At 37.8% G+C, this 16,888-nt stretch overlaps 1 protein-coding gene across 2 annotated transcripts in view; it reads right to left on the bottom strand.

Annotated features, from left to right (window-relative positions):
* The window catches only part of PAH (phenylalanine hydroxylase), a 141,670-nt gene that overhangs the window by 45,178 nt on the left and 79,604 nt on the right, over positions 1-16,888 (bottom strand). For both annotated transcript variants that reach the window (XM_053716975.1, XM_053716976.1), the window contains 5 exons: positions 9,664-9,860; positions 8,484-8,619; positions 6,475-6,544; positions 6,336-6,392; positions 6,028-6,123 (listed from right to left, as the gene is read on the bottom strand). In XM_053716975.1, coding sequence (XP_053572950.1) covers positions 6,028-6,123; positions 6,336-6,392; positions 6,475-6,544; positions 8,484-8,619; positions 9,664-9,860 — 556 coding nt within the window. The remainder of the gene's footprint in view (positions 1-6,027; positions 6,124-6,335; positions 6,393-6,474; positions 6,545-8,483; positions 8,620-9,663; positions 9,861-16,888) is intronic.

Here is a 16,888-nt window from a genome sequence, read left to right as displayed (position 1 = left end):
AGGTCCATTCGGCAGATTGGGGGTTAATAAGTGTAGGTAAGGTAGCGGCGATGTTAGGGGGAGCAGATTAGGGGGTAATAAATATAATATAGGGGTCGGCGGTGTTAGGGGCAGCAGATTAGGGGTTCATAGGTATAATGTAGGTTGCGGCGGTGTACGGAGCGGCAGATTAGGGGTTAATAATATAATGCAGGGGTCAGCGATAGCAGGGGCGGCAGATTAGGGCTTAATAAGTGTAAGGTTAGGGATGTTTAGACTCGGGGTTCATGTTAGGGTGTTAGGTGCAGACTTAGAAAGTGTTTCCCCATAGGAAACAATGGGGCTGCATTGGGAGCTTAACGCTGCTTTTTTGCAGGTGTTAGGTTTTTTCATCGCAAACTGCCCCATTGTTTCCTATGGGGGAATCGTGGATGAGCACGTTTTGGCAGCTTACCGCTACCGTAAGCAACGCTGGTATTGAGGGTTGAAGTGGTGGTAAATTCGGCTCAACGCACCCTTTTTGGAGCCTAACGCAGCCATTCAGACAACTCTAAATATCAGCGTTGTTTGGGAGCAGCAGTAGGAGAAAAAGCTGCGTTAGCTATGCGGGTCTTTACCGACAAAACTCTAAATCTAGGCGATAATATTTTAGATCATAGTGAAAAATAAATAGTAGAACTGTAAGTAGAAGGATTTAAAAACTCTTGGCACATTACTTGCATGATTATCTAATGCTCAATGCTCAAGTAAGATTCTCTAAAAGGATACATCAGTAGTACAACATCTAGATTATCAGATGTGAAAAAGACTTGTTGACACTCACATTGGCTGCCCTTATAGAATTATCTAAATAAATAAAAGGGGCTGTCCCTACCCGTTGCGAGATGTCTCCCATACAAAGTAATGGAGCTGGAAATGGAAACTTTGCTGAGGTGAAGTTTTACAGGGAGCAGGGGGGCACTTTAAAAATTAAATTAAATAATGCAGCAAATAGAAATCAGATAATCTCGCTTTCAGCATATAACATGTTAAAATTGACTGTCATTTTGTACATGTGTGTTTTTATTTTAGCGTTGGCTTATTATATTAGAAATAGGTGAATTTTGACACAAGCTCCATATCTTTCAGTTTTTTAAGATAAACTGCAAATTCCGCAGGAGGTAAATATTTTGTGAATACACCAGACTTTGCAGAAAAATTTCAGGAATACCCCTGTTCCTCCCACTAGCAGAGATGGTGAAACTCATTTTACAATAAGAAAACAATGTGCTTGGATTTTCGTATTCTAAGGGGCCAATTTATCAAGGGCCCCTGATGCCCCTGTTTCCGTGCGAGCCTTCAGGCTCTCCGGAAACAGCAGTTATGAAGCAGCGGTCTTAAGACCTCTGCTCTTTAAGTGGCCCGCCTGCTCTGAGGCTGCAGACATCAATCCGCCCAATCTCATACGATTGGGCTGATTGACACCCCCTGCTAGCGCCGATTGGCCGCAAATCTGCTGAGCGGATAATGTCAGACAGACCGATTATAAATCTGCCCCTATATATATATATACTGTATATAACATTTTTTGCATGTGCGTCTTAAATATTTTTCAAGCATCATGTATAAGAGACATCTCACAATTCGCAGGGACAGACACTTGGGGCGCGATCCGATATCGATCGCAGTTTGCGGCGCAAGCGAGGGAACCGGCGTCGCCCGCAGTTTCAGCTCGCAACTCGAGCCATCCCATATAGGTCGCCGTCAGATGCTAACGTGCCGTAAGTCTCACAAACCAGCGATGTCCAGAAATCTGCGTAAGTACAAATTTCTGGCGTCGCCAGTGACTTGCGCCACGTTAGAATCTGCCGGCGCCTATAAAACCTGACTAAAGTCTAAAACACCCGCACTGTCTAACACGCCTCCCTAACATAGCCCGCACTGTCTAACACGCCTCCCTAACATAGCCCGCACTGTCTAACCCTCTATCCGCTATCCCCCCTCACTAGCCTAACAATAAAAATGCTATTAACCCCTAAACCGCCGCTCCTTTACCCCGCCGCAACCTAATAAAATTATTAACCCCTAAACCGCCGCTCCCGTACCCCGCCGCCAGCTATATTATATCTATAACCCCCTAAAGTGAGCCCCTAACACCGCCGCCATCTATATTAAAATTATTAACCCCTAATGTAAGCCCCTAACACCGCCGCCATCTCTATTAAAATGATTAACCCCTAATTTAATCTACCTACCCCGCCGCCAGCTATATTATCTATATTAACCCTAAGTATATTATAGTTAATATAGGTATTACATTATATATATTAACTATATTAACCCTAATTATATTAGGGTTAATATAGTTAATATAGTTACTATAGTAACTATATTAACTCTATCTAACCCTAACACCCCTAACTAAATTTATATTAAATTAATCTAATTAATTTATAAACTAAAATATTCCTATTTAAATCTAAATACTTACCTATAAAATAAACCCTAAGATAGCTACAATATAATTAATAATTACATTATAGCTATGTTAGGGTTAATATTTATTTTACAGGTAAATTGTTAATTATTTTAACTAGGTATAATAGATATTAAATAGTTATTAACTATTTAATATCTACCTAGTTAAAATAATTACCCAATTACCTGTAAAATAAATCCTAACCTAAGTTACAAATACACCTACACTATCAATAAATTTAATAAACTACAAACATCTATCTAAAAATACAATTAAATTAACTAAACTAAATTACAAAAAACAAACAAACACTAAATTACAAAAAATAAAAAAAAGATTACAAGATTTTTAAGCTAATTACACCTATTCTAAGCCCCCTAATAAAATAATAAACCCCCAAAATAACAAAAATTCCCTGCCCTATTCTAAATTAAACAAATTTCAAAGCTCTTTACCTTACCAGCCCTTAAAAGGGCCTTTTGTGGGGCATGCCCCAAATAATTCAGCTCTTTTGCATTCAACAAATACAATCCCCCCCCCCCCATTACAACCCACCACCCACATACCCCTATTCTAAACCCACCCAAACCCCCCTTAAAAAATCCTAACACTACCCCCCTGAAGATCTCCCTACCTTGTCTTCACCACACCGGGCCGAACTCCTGATCCGATCCGGGCGATGTCGTCCTCCAAGCGGCAAAGAAGAAATCTTCCTCCGGCGATGTCATCCTCCAAGCGGCAAAGAAGAATTCTTCCTCCGGCGACGTCTTCCTCCAAGCGGCAGCAAAGTCTTCATTCTTCCGGCGGCATCTTCAATCTTCTTTCTTCGCTCCGCCGCCGCGGAGCATCCATCCCGGCCGACTGCTAAACTTGGAATGAGGTACCTTTAAATGACGTCATCCAAGATGGCGTCCGCCGAATTCCGATTGGCTGATAGGATTCTATCAGCCAATCGGAATTAAGTTAAAAAAATCTGATTGGCTGATTGAATCAGCCAATCAGATTCAAGTTCAATCCGATTGGCTGATCCAATCAGCCAATCAGATTGAGCTCGCATTCTATTGGCTGTTCCGATCAGCCAATAGAATGCGAGCTCAATCTGATTGGCTGATTGGATCAGCCAATCGGATTGAACTTGAATCTGATTGGCTGATTCAATCAGCCAATCAGATTTTTTTAACTTAATTCCGATTGGCTGATAGAATCCTATCAGCCAATCGGAATTCGGCGGACGCCATCTTGGATGACGTCATTTAAAGGTACCTCATTCCAAGTTTAGCAGTCGGCCGGGATGGATGCTCCGCGGCGGCGGAGCGAAGAAAGAAGATTGAAGATGCCGCCGGAAGAATGAAGACTTTGCTGCCGCTTGGAGGAAGACGTCGCCGGAGGAAGAATTCTTCTTTGCCGCTTGGAGGATGACATCGCCGGAGGAAGATTTCTTCTTTGCCGCTTGGAGGACGACATCGCCCGGATCGGATCAGGAGTTCGGCCCGGTGTGGTGAAGACAAGGTAGGGAGATCTTCAGGGGGGTAGTGTTAGGATTTTTTAAGGGGGGTTTGGGTGGGTTTAGAATAGGGGTATGTGGGTGGTGGGTTGTAATGGGGGGGGGGATTGTATTTGTTGAATGCAAAAGAGCTGAATTATTTGGGGCATGCCCCACAAAAGGCCCTTTTAAGGGCTGGTAAGGTAAAGAGCTTTGAAATTTGTTTAATTTAGAATAGGGCAGGGAATTTTTGTTATTTTGGGGGTTTATTATTTTATTAGGGGGCTTAGAATAGGTGTAATTAGCTTAAAAATCTTGTAATCTTTTTTTTATTTTTTGTAATTTAGTGTTTGTTTGTTTTTGTAATTTAGTTTAGTTAATTTAATTGTATTTTTAGATAGATGTTTGTAGTTTATTAAATTTATTGATAGTGTAGGTGTATTTGTAACTTAGGTTAGGATTTATTTTACAGGTAATTGGGTAATTATTTTAACTAGGTAGATATTAAATAGTTAATAACTATTTAATATCTATTATACCTAGTTAAAATAATTAACAATTTACCTGTAAAATAAATATTAACCCTAACATAGCTATAATGTAATTATTAATTATATTGTAGCTATCTTAGGGTTTATTTTATAGGTAAGTATTTAGATTTAAATAGGAATATTTTAGTTTATAAATTAATTAGATTAATTTAATATAAATTTAGTTAGGGGTGTTAGGGTTAGATAGAGTTAATATAGTTAATATAAATACTATAGTAACTATATTAACTATATTAACCCTAATATAATTAGGGTTAATATAGTTAATATATATAATGTAATACCTATATTAACTATAATATACTTAGGGTTAATATAGATAATATAGCTGGCGGCGGGGTAGGTAGATTAAATTAGGGGTTAATCATTTTAATAGAGATGGCGGCGGTGTAAGGGGCTTACATTAGGGGTTAATAATATTAATATAGCTGGCGGCGGTATAGGGGGATTAGATTAGGGGTTAATAATTTTTATATAGGTGGCGGCGGTGTAAGGGGTCAGATTAGGGGATAGATAAGGTAGATGGCGGCGGTTTTAGAGGCTCACAGTAGGGGGTTAGTTTATGTAGATGGCGGCGGGGTCCGGGAGCGGCGGTTTAGGGGGTAATAACTTTATTAGGGATTTCGGGGGGGGGGGGGGATCGCGGTTGACAGGGAGATAGACATTGCGCATGCGTTAGGTGTTAGGTTTATTTTAGCAGATTGCGGTTGACAGGGAGATAGACATTTCGCATGCGTTAGGTGTTAGGTTTATTTTCTAGATAGTTTAGGGAGTTACGGGGCTCCAATAGTCAGCGTAAGGCTTCTTACGGCTGCTTTTTGTGGCGAGGTGAAAATGGAGTAAGTTTTCTCCATTTTCGCCACGTAAGTCCTTACGCTGCATATTGGATACCAAACTGCGCGGGTTTGGTATACCTGCCTATGGCCCAAAAAACTGCGGGCGACGGCAGAAATATACGCGCGTAACTTCTAGCTTACGCCGTATATAGGATACCAAATCCGCGCAATTATTGGCGTCGCCGGCTTTTGCGGGCGACGATTTTTATCGGATCGACCCCTTGTTTAGCTAATTCCCTGAGGCCCTTGTTAATCTCTACAAGGTTTTTCATATCTGGCCCAGCAATTATCAGGCCCTTTGTTCTCAAAGTTTTGTTATATTTAAATTCTTGACTTTTTCTATTTTTTATTTTGCAATGTATTTAGGTGGTGATTTGTACAAATTGATGGTTGTTTTTTTTATATTTCACTGAAAATTTTGCAAAATGAATGCTACTTTGTATTGTTTCTTTGTAAAAGAGGCTGGCAGTTTCAGAGAGAGTGCTATTCATGTACAATATGTAAGCATTCTGTTGTATCTTGTTTTATTATACCTATTATTAAAGGGACTTTTTCATTTTTGCCTTGTTTATGCATCGATTTTCAATACCAAAAATACTTATTTGACATATATCACTACCATTAGATGGTTCATGTGATTTTTTAAAAATTCTGTAATACTATGAATATCAAGGTATTTATTTAAACAAATCACATATTTATGAAACAAGTGATGCAAACCTTTAGTTCCCCAAATGATGACAGAAGACCTGCTCCATATGCCTTTAATTTATCCTTCTGTCTGCAAATTCCAAATTCTGCAGTGAACCAGTATACCTAGTAGTCAAAACAATAAAGGGGTAGTAAAGAGATATTAGACAATAAGCAAGAAGACTAAACTTGCATGAAGTGGCAATTGGATACAATGATATTAAAAATATAGAAAGATAGACAGACAGATTGATAGATGATAGGAGCAGCTTACATATTTGTGCAATAGATTGTCTATTTAAAGATTAAATTATTAGCATAATACAAGCTAAATTTACCGTAGCAAGCATTTCAATGTACTGATCAGGGGCGCCGAGAGATGCCAATCCAATTTCCTAAAAATATATAATATTTGATCAATTTGAGAAGAGTTATTTCACAAAAAAAAGTTTATTAGAGTTCTAAAAAATATCTTACTTGTGAAAACTGAGCAAATCTTGGATCAGCAAAGAGAGGGGCATGTCCTAGCAGTTCATGGCAAACATCACTGGTAAAATAAGTATTTTCATTACATAAACAAAACACATGTTGGCTTATTAGAAATAAAAATAAAAGTGTTCAAGAGTCTCACCCCAGTAATATTATCACAAATTATACTTAAAGGGACACTAAAAGGTTATCTATTTAAAGGGACACTACACACTGTTTTTCTTCAATGCTTAAAGGGACACTGAACCCAAATTATTTCTTTTGTGATTCAGATAGTGCATGGAATTTTCAGCAACTTTCTAATTTACTCCTATTATCAAATTTTCTTCATTCTCATGGTATCTTTATTTGAAATGCAAGAATGTAAGTTTAGATGCCGGCCCATTTTTGGTAAACAACCTGGGTTGTCCTTGCTGATTGGTGGATAAATTCATCCACCAATAAAAAAGTGCTGTCTAGAGTACTGAAGCTTAGATGCCTTCTTTTTCAAATAAAGATAGCAAGAGAACAAAGAAAAATTGATAATAGGAGTAAATTAGAAAGTTGCTTAAAAATGGCATGTTCTATCTGAATCACAAAAGAAAAAATTTGGGTTCAGTGTCCCTTTAAAAAAAAATGCAAAAAAGTGACTTGAATGTGGGTTAAGGCTACTTTTGCACCCTGTTGGGTGCTCTGTGCAAGCAGTCTAGCTCTGCAAGGCTGTGAGTGTGCACACTGTGTGGCCTATATAATGCAGGTTGCATTGCAGAAGATTAGCTGTATCACGTCACTTAAAAAAAAAAAAAATGAAATTAAATGATGGTGGTCTTGCAGCGTTGGCTAGCACCAAGCACCCATCAGGCTGCAAAGGTAGCCTTTAGGAGCCAGCTCAACACTGCTGGAAGTAAGGGCTCCATGTACTAAGCCGTCAATTCATCCGTCATTTTAGACGCGGATAAACTCGCCGTTACTCGCCGCGGGCGAAATGGTGTCCGCTGTCACTATGTACTAATAATCCCCCAATAAATAGACAAGTCTAGCCCGCCGCGAGCAGTGGCGGATTATTGATAAATTTGACGCCTCGCTCGCCGCGACTAAGCTGATGTACTTAACTTTCAGTTGAATTGTCTGGCCAATTATTAACACGTGACATGCAAGGTGTCACGAACATCATAGTAGTCGCGGGAATAGAATTTTGCTCCTATAAAAGTTCAACTTATCTAAACAACTTTATTATTGTTCAAAATTTTTTGAAGAGTGATAACAGAGCGTTATTTTTGTAATATTTATTTACAATTTGGATATGGCTTCATCTGGATCTGATAATATATAAATATTAATATAAAAATAATTATAAAGATTGACAACTATACAATACAAATTTAAAATATAGATTACTCTTTAATTACAGTCGACAAATTTGGCTCAATTTATGTACATGGAAATGAGAGACAAATTAGACGCCAGTTATGCTGTACAATGCTGATATTACTGCCTTTTATATATGTCTAGACTGGCGTCTAGATTGACTTTCCTATTGTTTTGTACCTTGCCCGCCACCTAAAAGGTGGCGAGGCAAAAATAACGAGGTGGGAGCGGAAATTGTAGCGAGCGGACAAATAGATTTTTTAGTACATTCGTTTTTGGCGAGTTGGTGGTCAAATGTGTCTAATTACAGTGAAAAATGGAGAGGTAGCGAGGTTTGGCGGATAAGTACGCTCGCAATTTTAAAGATGCGAGTTTGAACATAGTTGACGACTTTGTACATATCAGTTTGCGAGTTTTGACGCGAGATTTGTTGCGGGTAGCTCGCTGACTGCTTAGTACATGGAGCCCTAAGTATTCAGGAGGTATGTAAGGTATTGAAGAAAAACAGGGGGCAGTGTCCCTTTAAATAGATAACCTTTTATATGTTTTAAAAGTATGTGAAGTTTAAATTTTGCAAGTTATGTATTGATTATTATTTCCTATACATTTCATTTTCAGCTAAAAGACCAGTTACAAAAACATGTACTTACGGTTCAGGTGTGTACATTGGCTTGGAGCCATGACGAATATACTGAGTAGAATGGAAAACGCGGAATGCCAATCCTGCCAAAAAGTCTCTTGAAGACAGCAAGCCAGCAACAGGCCGCAATCTGAAGCCAGTGCATTCTGTATAAAAAGCAAAAAAGATCTTCATTAAGTGGTGTGACATTTGTAAAACAGACACACATATAAACAGGCATTTAAAATGTAACCACACAAAAATTCACTCTAGTTTTTGTATGTTTAATTATGAAAATTTATTTACATGGGAATCTGCTGTCTATATTATAAAATCATGCATATACAGTGGAGTAATTATTGCAGTTTATAAATAGAGGCCAGTGAAGCAACTTACATAAATAAGACTGTGTATATAATAAAGTCCATAGGATTTGTACTTTCATCAGCTTTGTAACAATTGCCAGGGTGTCAGGCTACAAGCTTACAATAAAATTTAATGAAAACAATCTGTACTTGCTGGCCTTGTTAAAGTGCAAATAAACACACACATACATACATACATACATACATATACACACACATATACACACACATACATACATACATACATATACACACACATACATACATACATACATACATACATATACACACACACATATACACACACATACATACATACATATACACACACACATATACACACACATACATACATACATACATATACACACACACATATACACACACATACATACATACATATACACACACACATATACACACACATACATACATACATACATATACACACACACATATTCACACACATACATACATACATATACACACAGACATATACACACACAGACGTACACACACACATACATACATACATACATACATACATATACACACACACATATACACACACTTTGCATATCTATCAATATATATACATACACACACAAACACTTGTAAACGGAGGCAGATGAGACATATTAGAAGTAGAAACAGCAAGACATTATTGCTATGCAAACTACAAATAAAATATTCAGAATGTGTATACAGTAAGTATGCAGTTCTCATACATGTTATATATTTTTACAATCTTTTACCCCACTTGGTACGGGCCATTACGTGACACACAGAAATGACAAAATGTTAATATTCATACACTGAATAGTAATATAGATATATACTGCTTACTTTGCAGAAAATTGGAAACATCTTCAAGCTGTGGAATATTGTTTTCATTATATCCACAATACTCTTCCAATAGAGGAAACACGTGGTTATGTTCATAGCATGCATGGGTTGGATACAGAGTCTTCAGCTCTTTAAAAACTGTACCCCATGTTTTCCTTTCCTCTTCTGTGTAAGTCACTTGAGGGATTGGTTGTCCACTGAAAGAAAAAAGTATGGTTCAGTTAATTTTAAAGATGCATATCGCCAAACATCCCTTTTTTATTGTACAGGCAGTCTGCAATATAATTATCCAAGCCAAAAGTTTGTAGAAATATACTTAAAGGGACAATATACACCAATTGTTATAACTGCATGTAATAGACTACTATAAAGAAAAAGATTAAAAAAAGGCTGCAAAAGCTACATGTCTAAATATGTATATACATGTATATATATATATATATATATATATATATATATATCAGTACATATGTATTTCTATGTGTAAAGTTGTAATCAAAATTATTCAACCCACTTTGCAAATCAAGTTTATTGTTAATATTTACAGACTGCTTCATGTGGTTTCCCCAAATTCAACTGAAAGTGCAACTTTTAATGAATTCTGCAGTCTCAAAATTATTCAGCCCCCTGAATAGAATGCCTCACAACAGCACAAATATGCAATATTGTCTCAAGCACACCTGATGCAACTAATCAAGGGCTTTATTAGATGCAGCAGGTGTGCTTAAGCTAGAACACATGAAATACTTGAACTGGCTACGGGTTTGTTGAGTGTCACGTTTGACTGCATGTTAGAAATATGGCTAAGTCAAAAGAATAGTCCAAAAAGAAGAGATCATCGCCCCGCACAAACGAGGAGCAGGATGTAAAAAGCTAGCGAAGGCACTGAATGTTCCTAGTGACACCGTTGGAGGCATATTTAGCAAGTTAAAAGTTAAAGGAACAGTGGTTACACTACCTGGATGGGGCAGAAAAGGGAAACTATGAATGGCTGCAATCAGATTTCTGAGACAGCACGTTGAGAAAAACCCTTGAGTGACTGTAAAAGACCTACAGCAATATACTCAAATAATATAAATAAGCCACAGAAGTTTTGGGATTTTGTTCTATGGAGCGATGAAACAAAAGTGGAACTTTTCGGTCCGATGGATCGCCCGGTATGTCTGGAGGAAGAAGAATGAAGCATACACTGAAAAGAACATTCTGCCTACAGTTAAGCATGATGGTGGCTCAGTGATGCTCTGGGGCTGCTTTGCATCCTCTGCAGGAAACCTGCAGCATGTGAAAGGCAAGATAGATACATTAAAGTATCAGGAAATCCTAGGAGATGCCATCTGTGAGGAGGCTGAAGCTTGGGCGTCATTGGACCTTCCAACAGAACAATGATCCCAAGCATAACTCAAATTCCATAAAGGCTTGGTTGCAGAAGAAGTCCTTGAAGATCCTACAGTGGCCATCACAGTCACCTGACTTGAACCCCATAGAACATTTCTGGTGGGATTTGAAGAAGGCGGTTTCAGCACGCAAGCCCAAGAATATTACTGAACTGAAGGTCATTGCTCATGAGGAATAGCCTAAGATTCCTCAGGAACACTGTCAGAAGCTGGTGTCTGGCTATGAATCTTGTTTGCAAGCAGGTCATAAAAGAAAAAGGGTGCTCTACTTAGTACTAAAGATGCTTGCCATGAAGGGGTTGAATAATTTTGAAACTGTAGAATTCATTAAAAGTTGTATTTTCAGTTAATTTGGGGAAAACACTTGAAACATTCATTGATTTTGTTTGATTTGTTCATTGCAAACGGATGGAAGTCTGTAAATTTTGACAATAAACCTGATTTGCAATGGGGGTTGAATAATTTTGATTACAACCGTATATATGTATTTACAGACATACAGTGGGGAAAAAAAGTATTTAGTCAGCCATCAATTGTGCAAGTTCTCCCACTTAAGAAGATGAGAGAGGCCTGTCATTTTCATCATAGGTATACCTCAACTATGAGAGACAAAATGTGGAAACAAATTCATACAATCACACTGTCTCATTTGGAAAGAATTTATTTGCAAATTATAGTGGAAAATAAGTATTTGGTAAATATCAAACGTTCATCTCAATACTTTGTTATATATCCTTTGTTGGCAATGACAGAGGTCAAACGTTTTCTGTAAGTCTTCACAAGGTTGTCACACACTGTTGCTGGTATGTTGGCCCATTCCTGCATGCAGATCTCCTCTAGAGCAGTGATGTTTTGGGGCTGTCGCTGGGCAACACAGACTTTCAACTCCCTCCAAAGGTTTTCTATGGGGTTGAGATCTGGAGACTGGCTAGGCCACTCCAGGCCCTTGAAATGCTTCTTACGAAGCCACTCCTTCGTTGCCCGGGCGGTGTGTTTGGGATCATTGTCATGCTGAAAGACCAGCCGCATTTCATCTTCAATGCCCTTGCTGATGGAAGGAGGTTTGCACTCAAAATCTCATGATACATGGCCCCATTCATTCTTTCATGTACACGGATCAGTCATCCTGTTCCCTTTGCAGAGAAACAGCCCCAAAGCATGATGTTGCCACCCCCATGCTTCACAGTAGGTATGGTGTTCTCTCTCCTCCAAACACGACAAGTTGTGTTTCTACCAAACAGTTCTACTTTGGTTTCATCTGACCATATGATATTCTCCCAATCCACTTCTGGATCATCCAAATGCTCTCTAGCATACTTCAAACGGGCCCAGACATGTACTGGCTTAAGCAGGGGGACACGTCTGGCACTGCAGGATCTGAGTCCCTGGCAGCGTAGTGTGTTACTGATGGTAGCCTTTGTTACGTTGCTCCAGCTCTCTGCAGGTCATTCACTAGGTCCCCCCGTGTGGTTCTGGGATGTTTGCTCACCGTTCTTGTGATCATTTTGACCCCACGGGGTGAGATCTTGCGTGGAGCCCCGATCGAGGGAGATTATCAGTGGTCTTGTATGTCTTCCATTTTCTAATTATTGCTCCCACAGTTGATTTCTTTACACCAAGCTGCTTGCCTATTGCAGATTCAGTCTTCCCAGCCTGGTGCAGGTCTACAATTTTGTTTCTGGTGTCCTTCGACAGCTCTTTGGTCTTCACCATAGTGGAGTTTGGAGTGTGACTGTTTGAGGTTGTGGACAGGTGTCTTTTATACTGATAACAAGTTCAAACAGGTGCCATTAATACAGGTAATGAGTGGAGGACAGAGGAGCCTCTTAAAGAAGAAGATACAGGTCTGTGAGAGCCAGAAATATTGCTTGTTTGAAGGTGACCAAATACATATTTTCCACCATAATTTGCAAATAAATTATTTCCAAATCAGACAATGTCTGGATTTGTTTCCACATTTTGTCTCTCATAGTTGAGGTATACCTATGATGAAAATTACAGGCCTCTCTCCTCTTCATAAGCGGGAGAACTTGCACAATTGGTGGCTGACTAAATACTTTTTTTTCCCACTGTATATACACAAACACATAAAAACATATGTATACATATATAGACATTATTATTAAAGCACTTTGCAGTCAAGTAGTTGAAAACATGTACAATCATATTAATGCAATATTCATTTTAATAAAGTGTTTAACTATGTATTTACTGTAAATATTTCACATTCCAATGTTCTTCACATAGGGGAATATGTATATATATATATATATATATATATATAAATTAAAAGATTGGTTATGTGCGCAAGAACAGGGCCTAAAACTGAAATACAATAAAAATGATAAAATTCAATAAAATATTATATAATAATCTCTTAAAATATGTGTATATATATATGCTTAAAAGTTGATACAATAACAAGTCCAGTGATAATAGTCTCAGAAACAATCTAGAAAAGTTCCCACGTGAAAGAAATTCTTCTAAAAACAAGCTCCAGGTAAGTTGGTGTGCCCAAAATAACCAATAAGGATAGATGAACTTCCTACTTACAAAAAAATACCTCAATCAAAATGAGGTAAGTGCCGCACAGATTGACAAGTAGTTGGCTCTCTAGTCATTGGCTCCTCCCCACGGGTAGATCTGCTTTCTTCAATGCCCCTTGTAGAAAGATTTCCTCTTTATTTATTCTCTCAGAGTAGTCGCAATCCCATTCAGAATTGATATATATGGACTTATTTTGATTTTTAGAATTCTCCACTAACTGTCAATTTAATTTTTCCAGAACAACTTGAGATAATTAAAATGTGGTCTTCTTAATAACCATTCTTTAAGTTTTTTTCTGCATGAAGGAATTTTTCACTTGTTGTTGTTGTATCAACTTTTATGCATATATATTCACATATTTTAAGAGTTTATTATACAATATTTAATTGTGTTTTATCATTATTATTGTATTGTATTGTTGATACAAACTGAATAACTTTCAGTTTTAAGCCCTGTTCTTGCGCTCATAATCAATCTTTTAATTCATTTTAGCTTACAGACTCTGTAGTTTTGGCGGTGGGGACTTAATAGGACTTAGTAATAATACACTTAGAGTCCTTATAATATCTTCAAAGCACTGTTAGTCATAATTATTTTTATCTATATATATATATATATATATATATATATATATATATATATATATATATTATACAGTATATATTACCAAAAATGCATATATATATATATATATATATATAAGAATATAAGAATGAAAAAGCCAAATGTGGTCTTAAAAACAAAAAGTCCAATTTATTGGTCAATTTAAAAGTATTGACAGTACTCAAAGAGAAAAGTCTGACATGTTTCGGCCCATGGCGTTACTCATAGACATAATTTTCTGATGAAAACCGCCAATATTTAAAAGCAGTAATGAGTATCTATTGGTTGTCATTAATTACAAACAAGTAACATGTGTTAATTTGTTTAAACACTGTGGAGAACCTATCTAACACAACTGTTGCATATACAAATAATTGCTACTAGCCTGTATGGGATTAACATAGGTAATTGGCATGTAAAATCCAGCCAACAAATGCTTCATACTTATGTAAAGTTAATAGTGAAATAAATAAACCATACATAACGGCCTTTCTATATATATATATATATATATATATATATATATATATATATAAAATTATGTATTTAAGAATAAATATATTCTGCTATGTGAAGAACATTGGAAAGTAAAATATTCATATTTCATGTCAGGTTAGCGCACTTGGTTAAGCACAATCGGGTTTGCGCACGAGTAAGGATGTTAGGTTTTTTCATCTTTTCACGCTTCATCGAAGTCTATGTGGGATACGTTAGCACAGTTTGTCTTTTTGCGAGTGTTGGGTTATTACTTGTGCCAAATCTTCTACTTTGAACTCGTAATACGCATTTTACCTAAAGCACACAAAAAGTTTACTTCTAGCAGAAATCTAGCCCTATATGGAGTCTTATATATGATTAGAAGGATTTTAAGGCTTTCTTTAGTGGGGTTCTCGGACATAATGCTGATGACAGAATGCCGAAGGACATTTATCCATCAGACATATGTCCGAGAGACTATGTTCCCAGTTCAGCCGAGGGTAGATATGGTCCAGAGTGCTTTGTTCTATTTAGAGTCTTGGGCACCGCAACCGCTTCTGGGAACCTAACCATGGATCCCACCCCTCACGTCTTGTGGTTCTCTGTCTGTGCATCTATATAATCTATCTGTCTAATCTATCTATTCTATCTATCTAATGCATCTATTGCGTGTCTGGACTGTTATCCAATGGCTATTTGTCTGTCGGAAAATATTATCCATCACACAAATGTCAGTTGGACAAATGTCCATCGGATAACAGTCCAGCCATGCTTTAGAGGCACCAGAGCCCTCAATTTCAGAGCAATGCTGTGAGTTGGCTGTCACTATCCTTCAGCCAAGGAGGGGTTACAATAAGAAACAGCTACAGAGGCCCATTTATCAAATTCCGAATGCAGCTTGAAGGGCCGTGTTTCTGGCGAGTCTTTTAGGCTCGCCAGAAACAGCAGTTATAAAGCAGCAGTCTAAAAACCACTTCTCCATAACCCTGTCCGCCTGCTCTGATGAGGCGGACAGGAATCATCGCAATTCAACTCGATTGAGTACGATTGGGTTGATTGACACCCCCTGCTGGCAGCTCATTGGCCGCGAGTCTGCAGGGGGCGGCGTTGCACCAGCAGCTCTTGTGAGTTGCTGGTGCAATGCTGAATGCGGAGCGCATATTACTCTCCGGCGTCTCCGCATTCAGCAAGAACTTTGATAAATTGGCCTCATAGAGTTAATTCCATTGATGCAACAGGGTGCTGCAGCATCTTACTCTTTCTGGCATTTAAAGGGTTAAAATGACTTTTCAGCATTGCAGTCGGTATGACAAAAATCCCTACAACATTAGTAAATATGTTTTTATTATAACGTGTAAGAAGTAGGCTTGCTATTACATTAATACAACAACAGTGGTTAAACTATACTAAAATAAATGATTACATCCTGCTGAATATGAAATGATAAAAGGGTTATATTAGGCAGACATGTCTATAGCATTAACTTGAATGTCATGTATGCTTATTGTTCTATTCAGTGTACCAGGAGCTGATTTATTCAGGATTTAAAAGCTTAGTCAATATCTGATAATTTAGTACAATTAGACAACAAAGACAAATGAACTCATTTGAATGTGATACATAGCTGTTTTGACTATGATCTAAATGCTCTGTCATGAGATGCAGGGCATATGCAGGACACAGCAATGATGGTACAACTCTATTTTATTACAGAGCATAGCAATAAACATCTAGACAGGTTGATTGTACTAAACTAACTGCCACACAGACACCGGATCTAAGCCCCGCCCACATACTAGTGACATCACATCCTGCTCTCATCACATCTTCCCCTTTTTCAAAGGCAAAAGCATACATTTGCATATAATAAATAACAGGGTACACCAACAGGGTATACAACAACATTTTGTTTTTGAACATTATAAAAACAGATAGATTAGAAAACATGAACAAATAAATTACATCCTGACTTGGACCCTAGTCCACAATGACCATGGGATTATTACTTCCGGTCACTGTTCTAGCTAAAGTCAGTCCCTGTATAGGGCCGGAAGTTTCACCACTCTTCTGCTTGATGTAACTTTGCATGAACTGTCCTCTGATACAGAAGATGGTGAACAAGAGTCTGCTGGAGGCAAAGGTATATCCCCGCTGTGATCTTGCTGAGGGGAAGGCACCTCTCTTAGAACAGGGGATCCCACCGG

Source organism: Bombina bombina, chromosome 6 (assembly GCF_027579735.1).
Source record: "Bombina bombina isolate aBomBom1 chromosome 6, aBomBom1.pri, whole genome shotgun sequence".
In the NCBI taxonomy this organism is placed as follows: Eukaryota; Metazoa; Chordata; class Amphibia; order Anura; family Bombinatoridae; genus Bombina; species Bombina bombina.
This window is presented reverse-complemented; position numbering and strand designations above follow the sequence as displayed.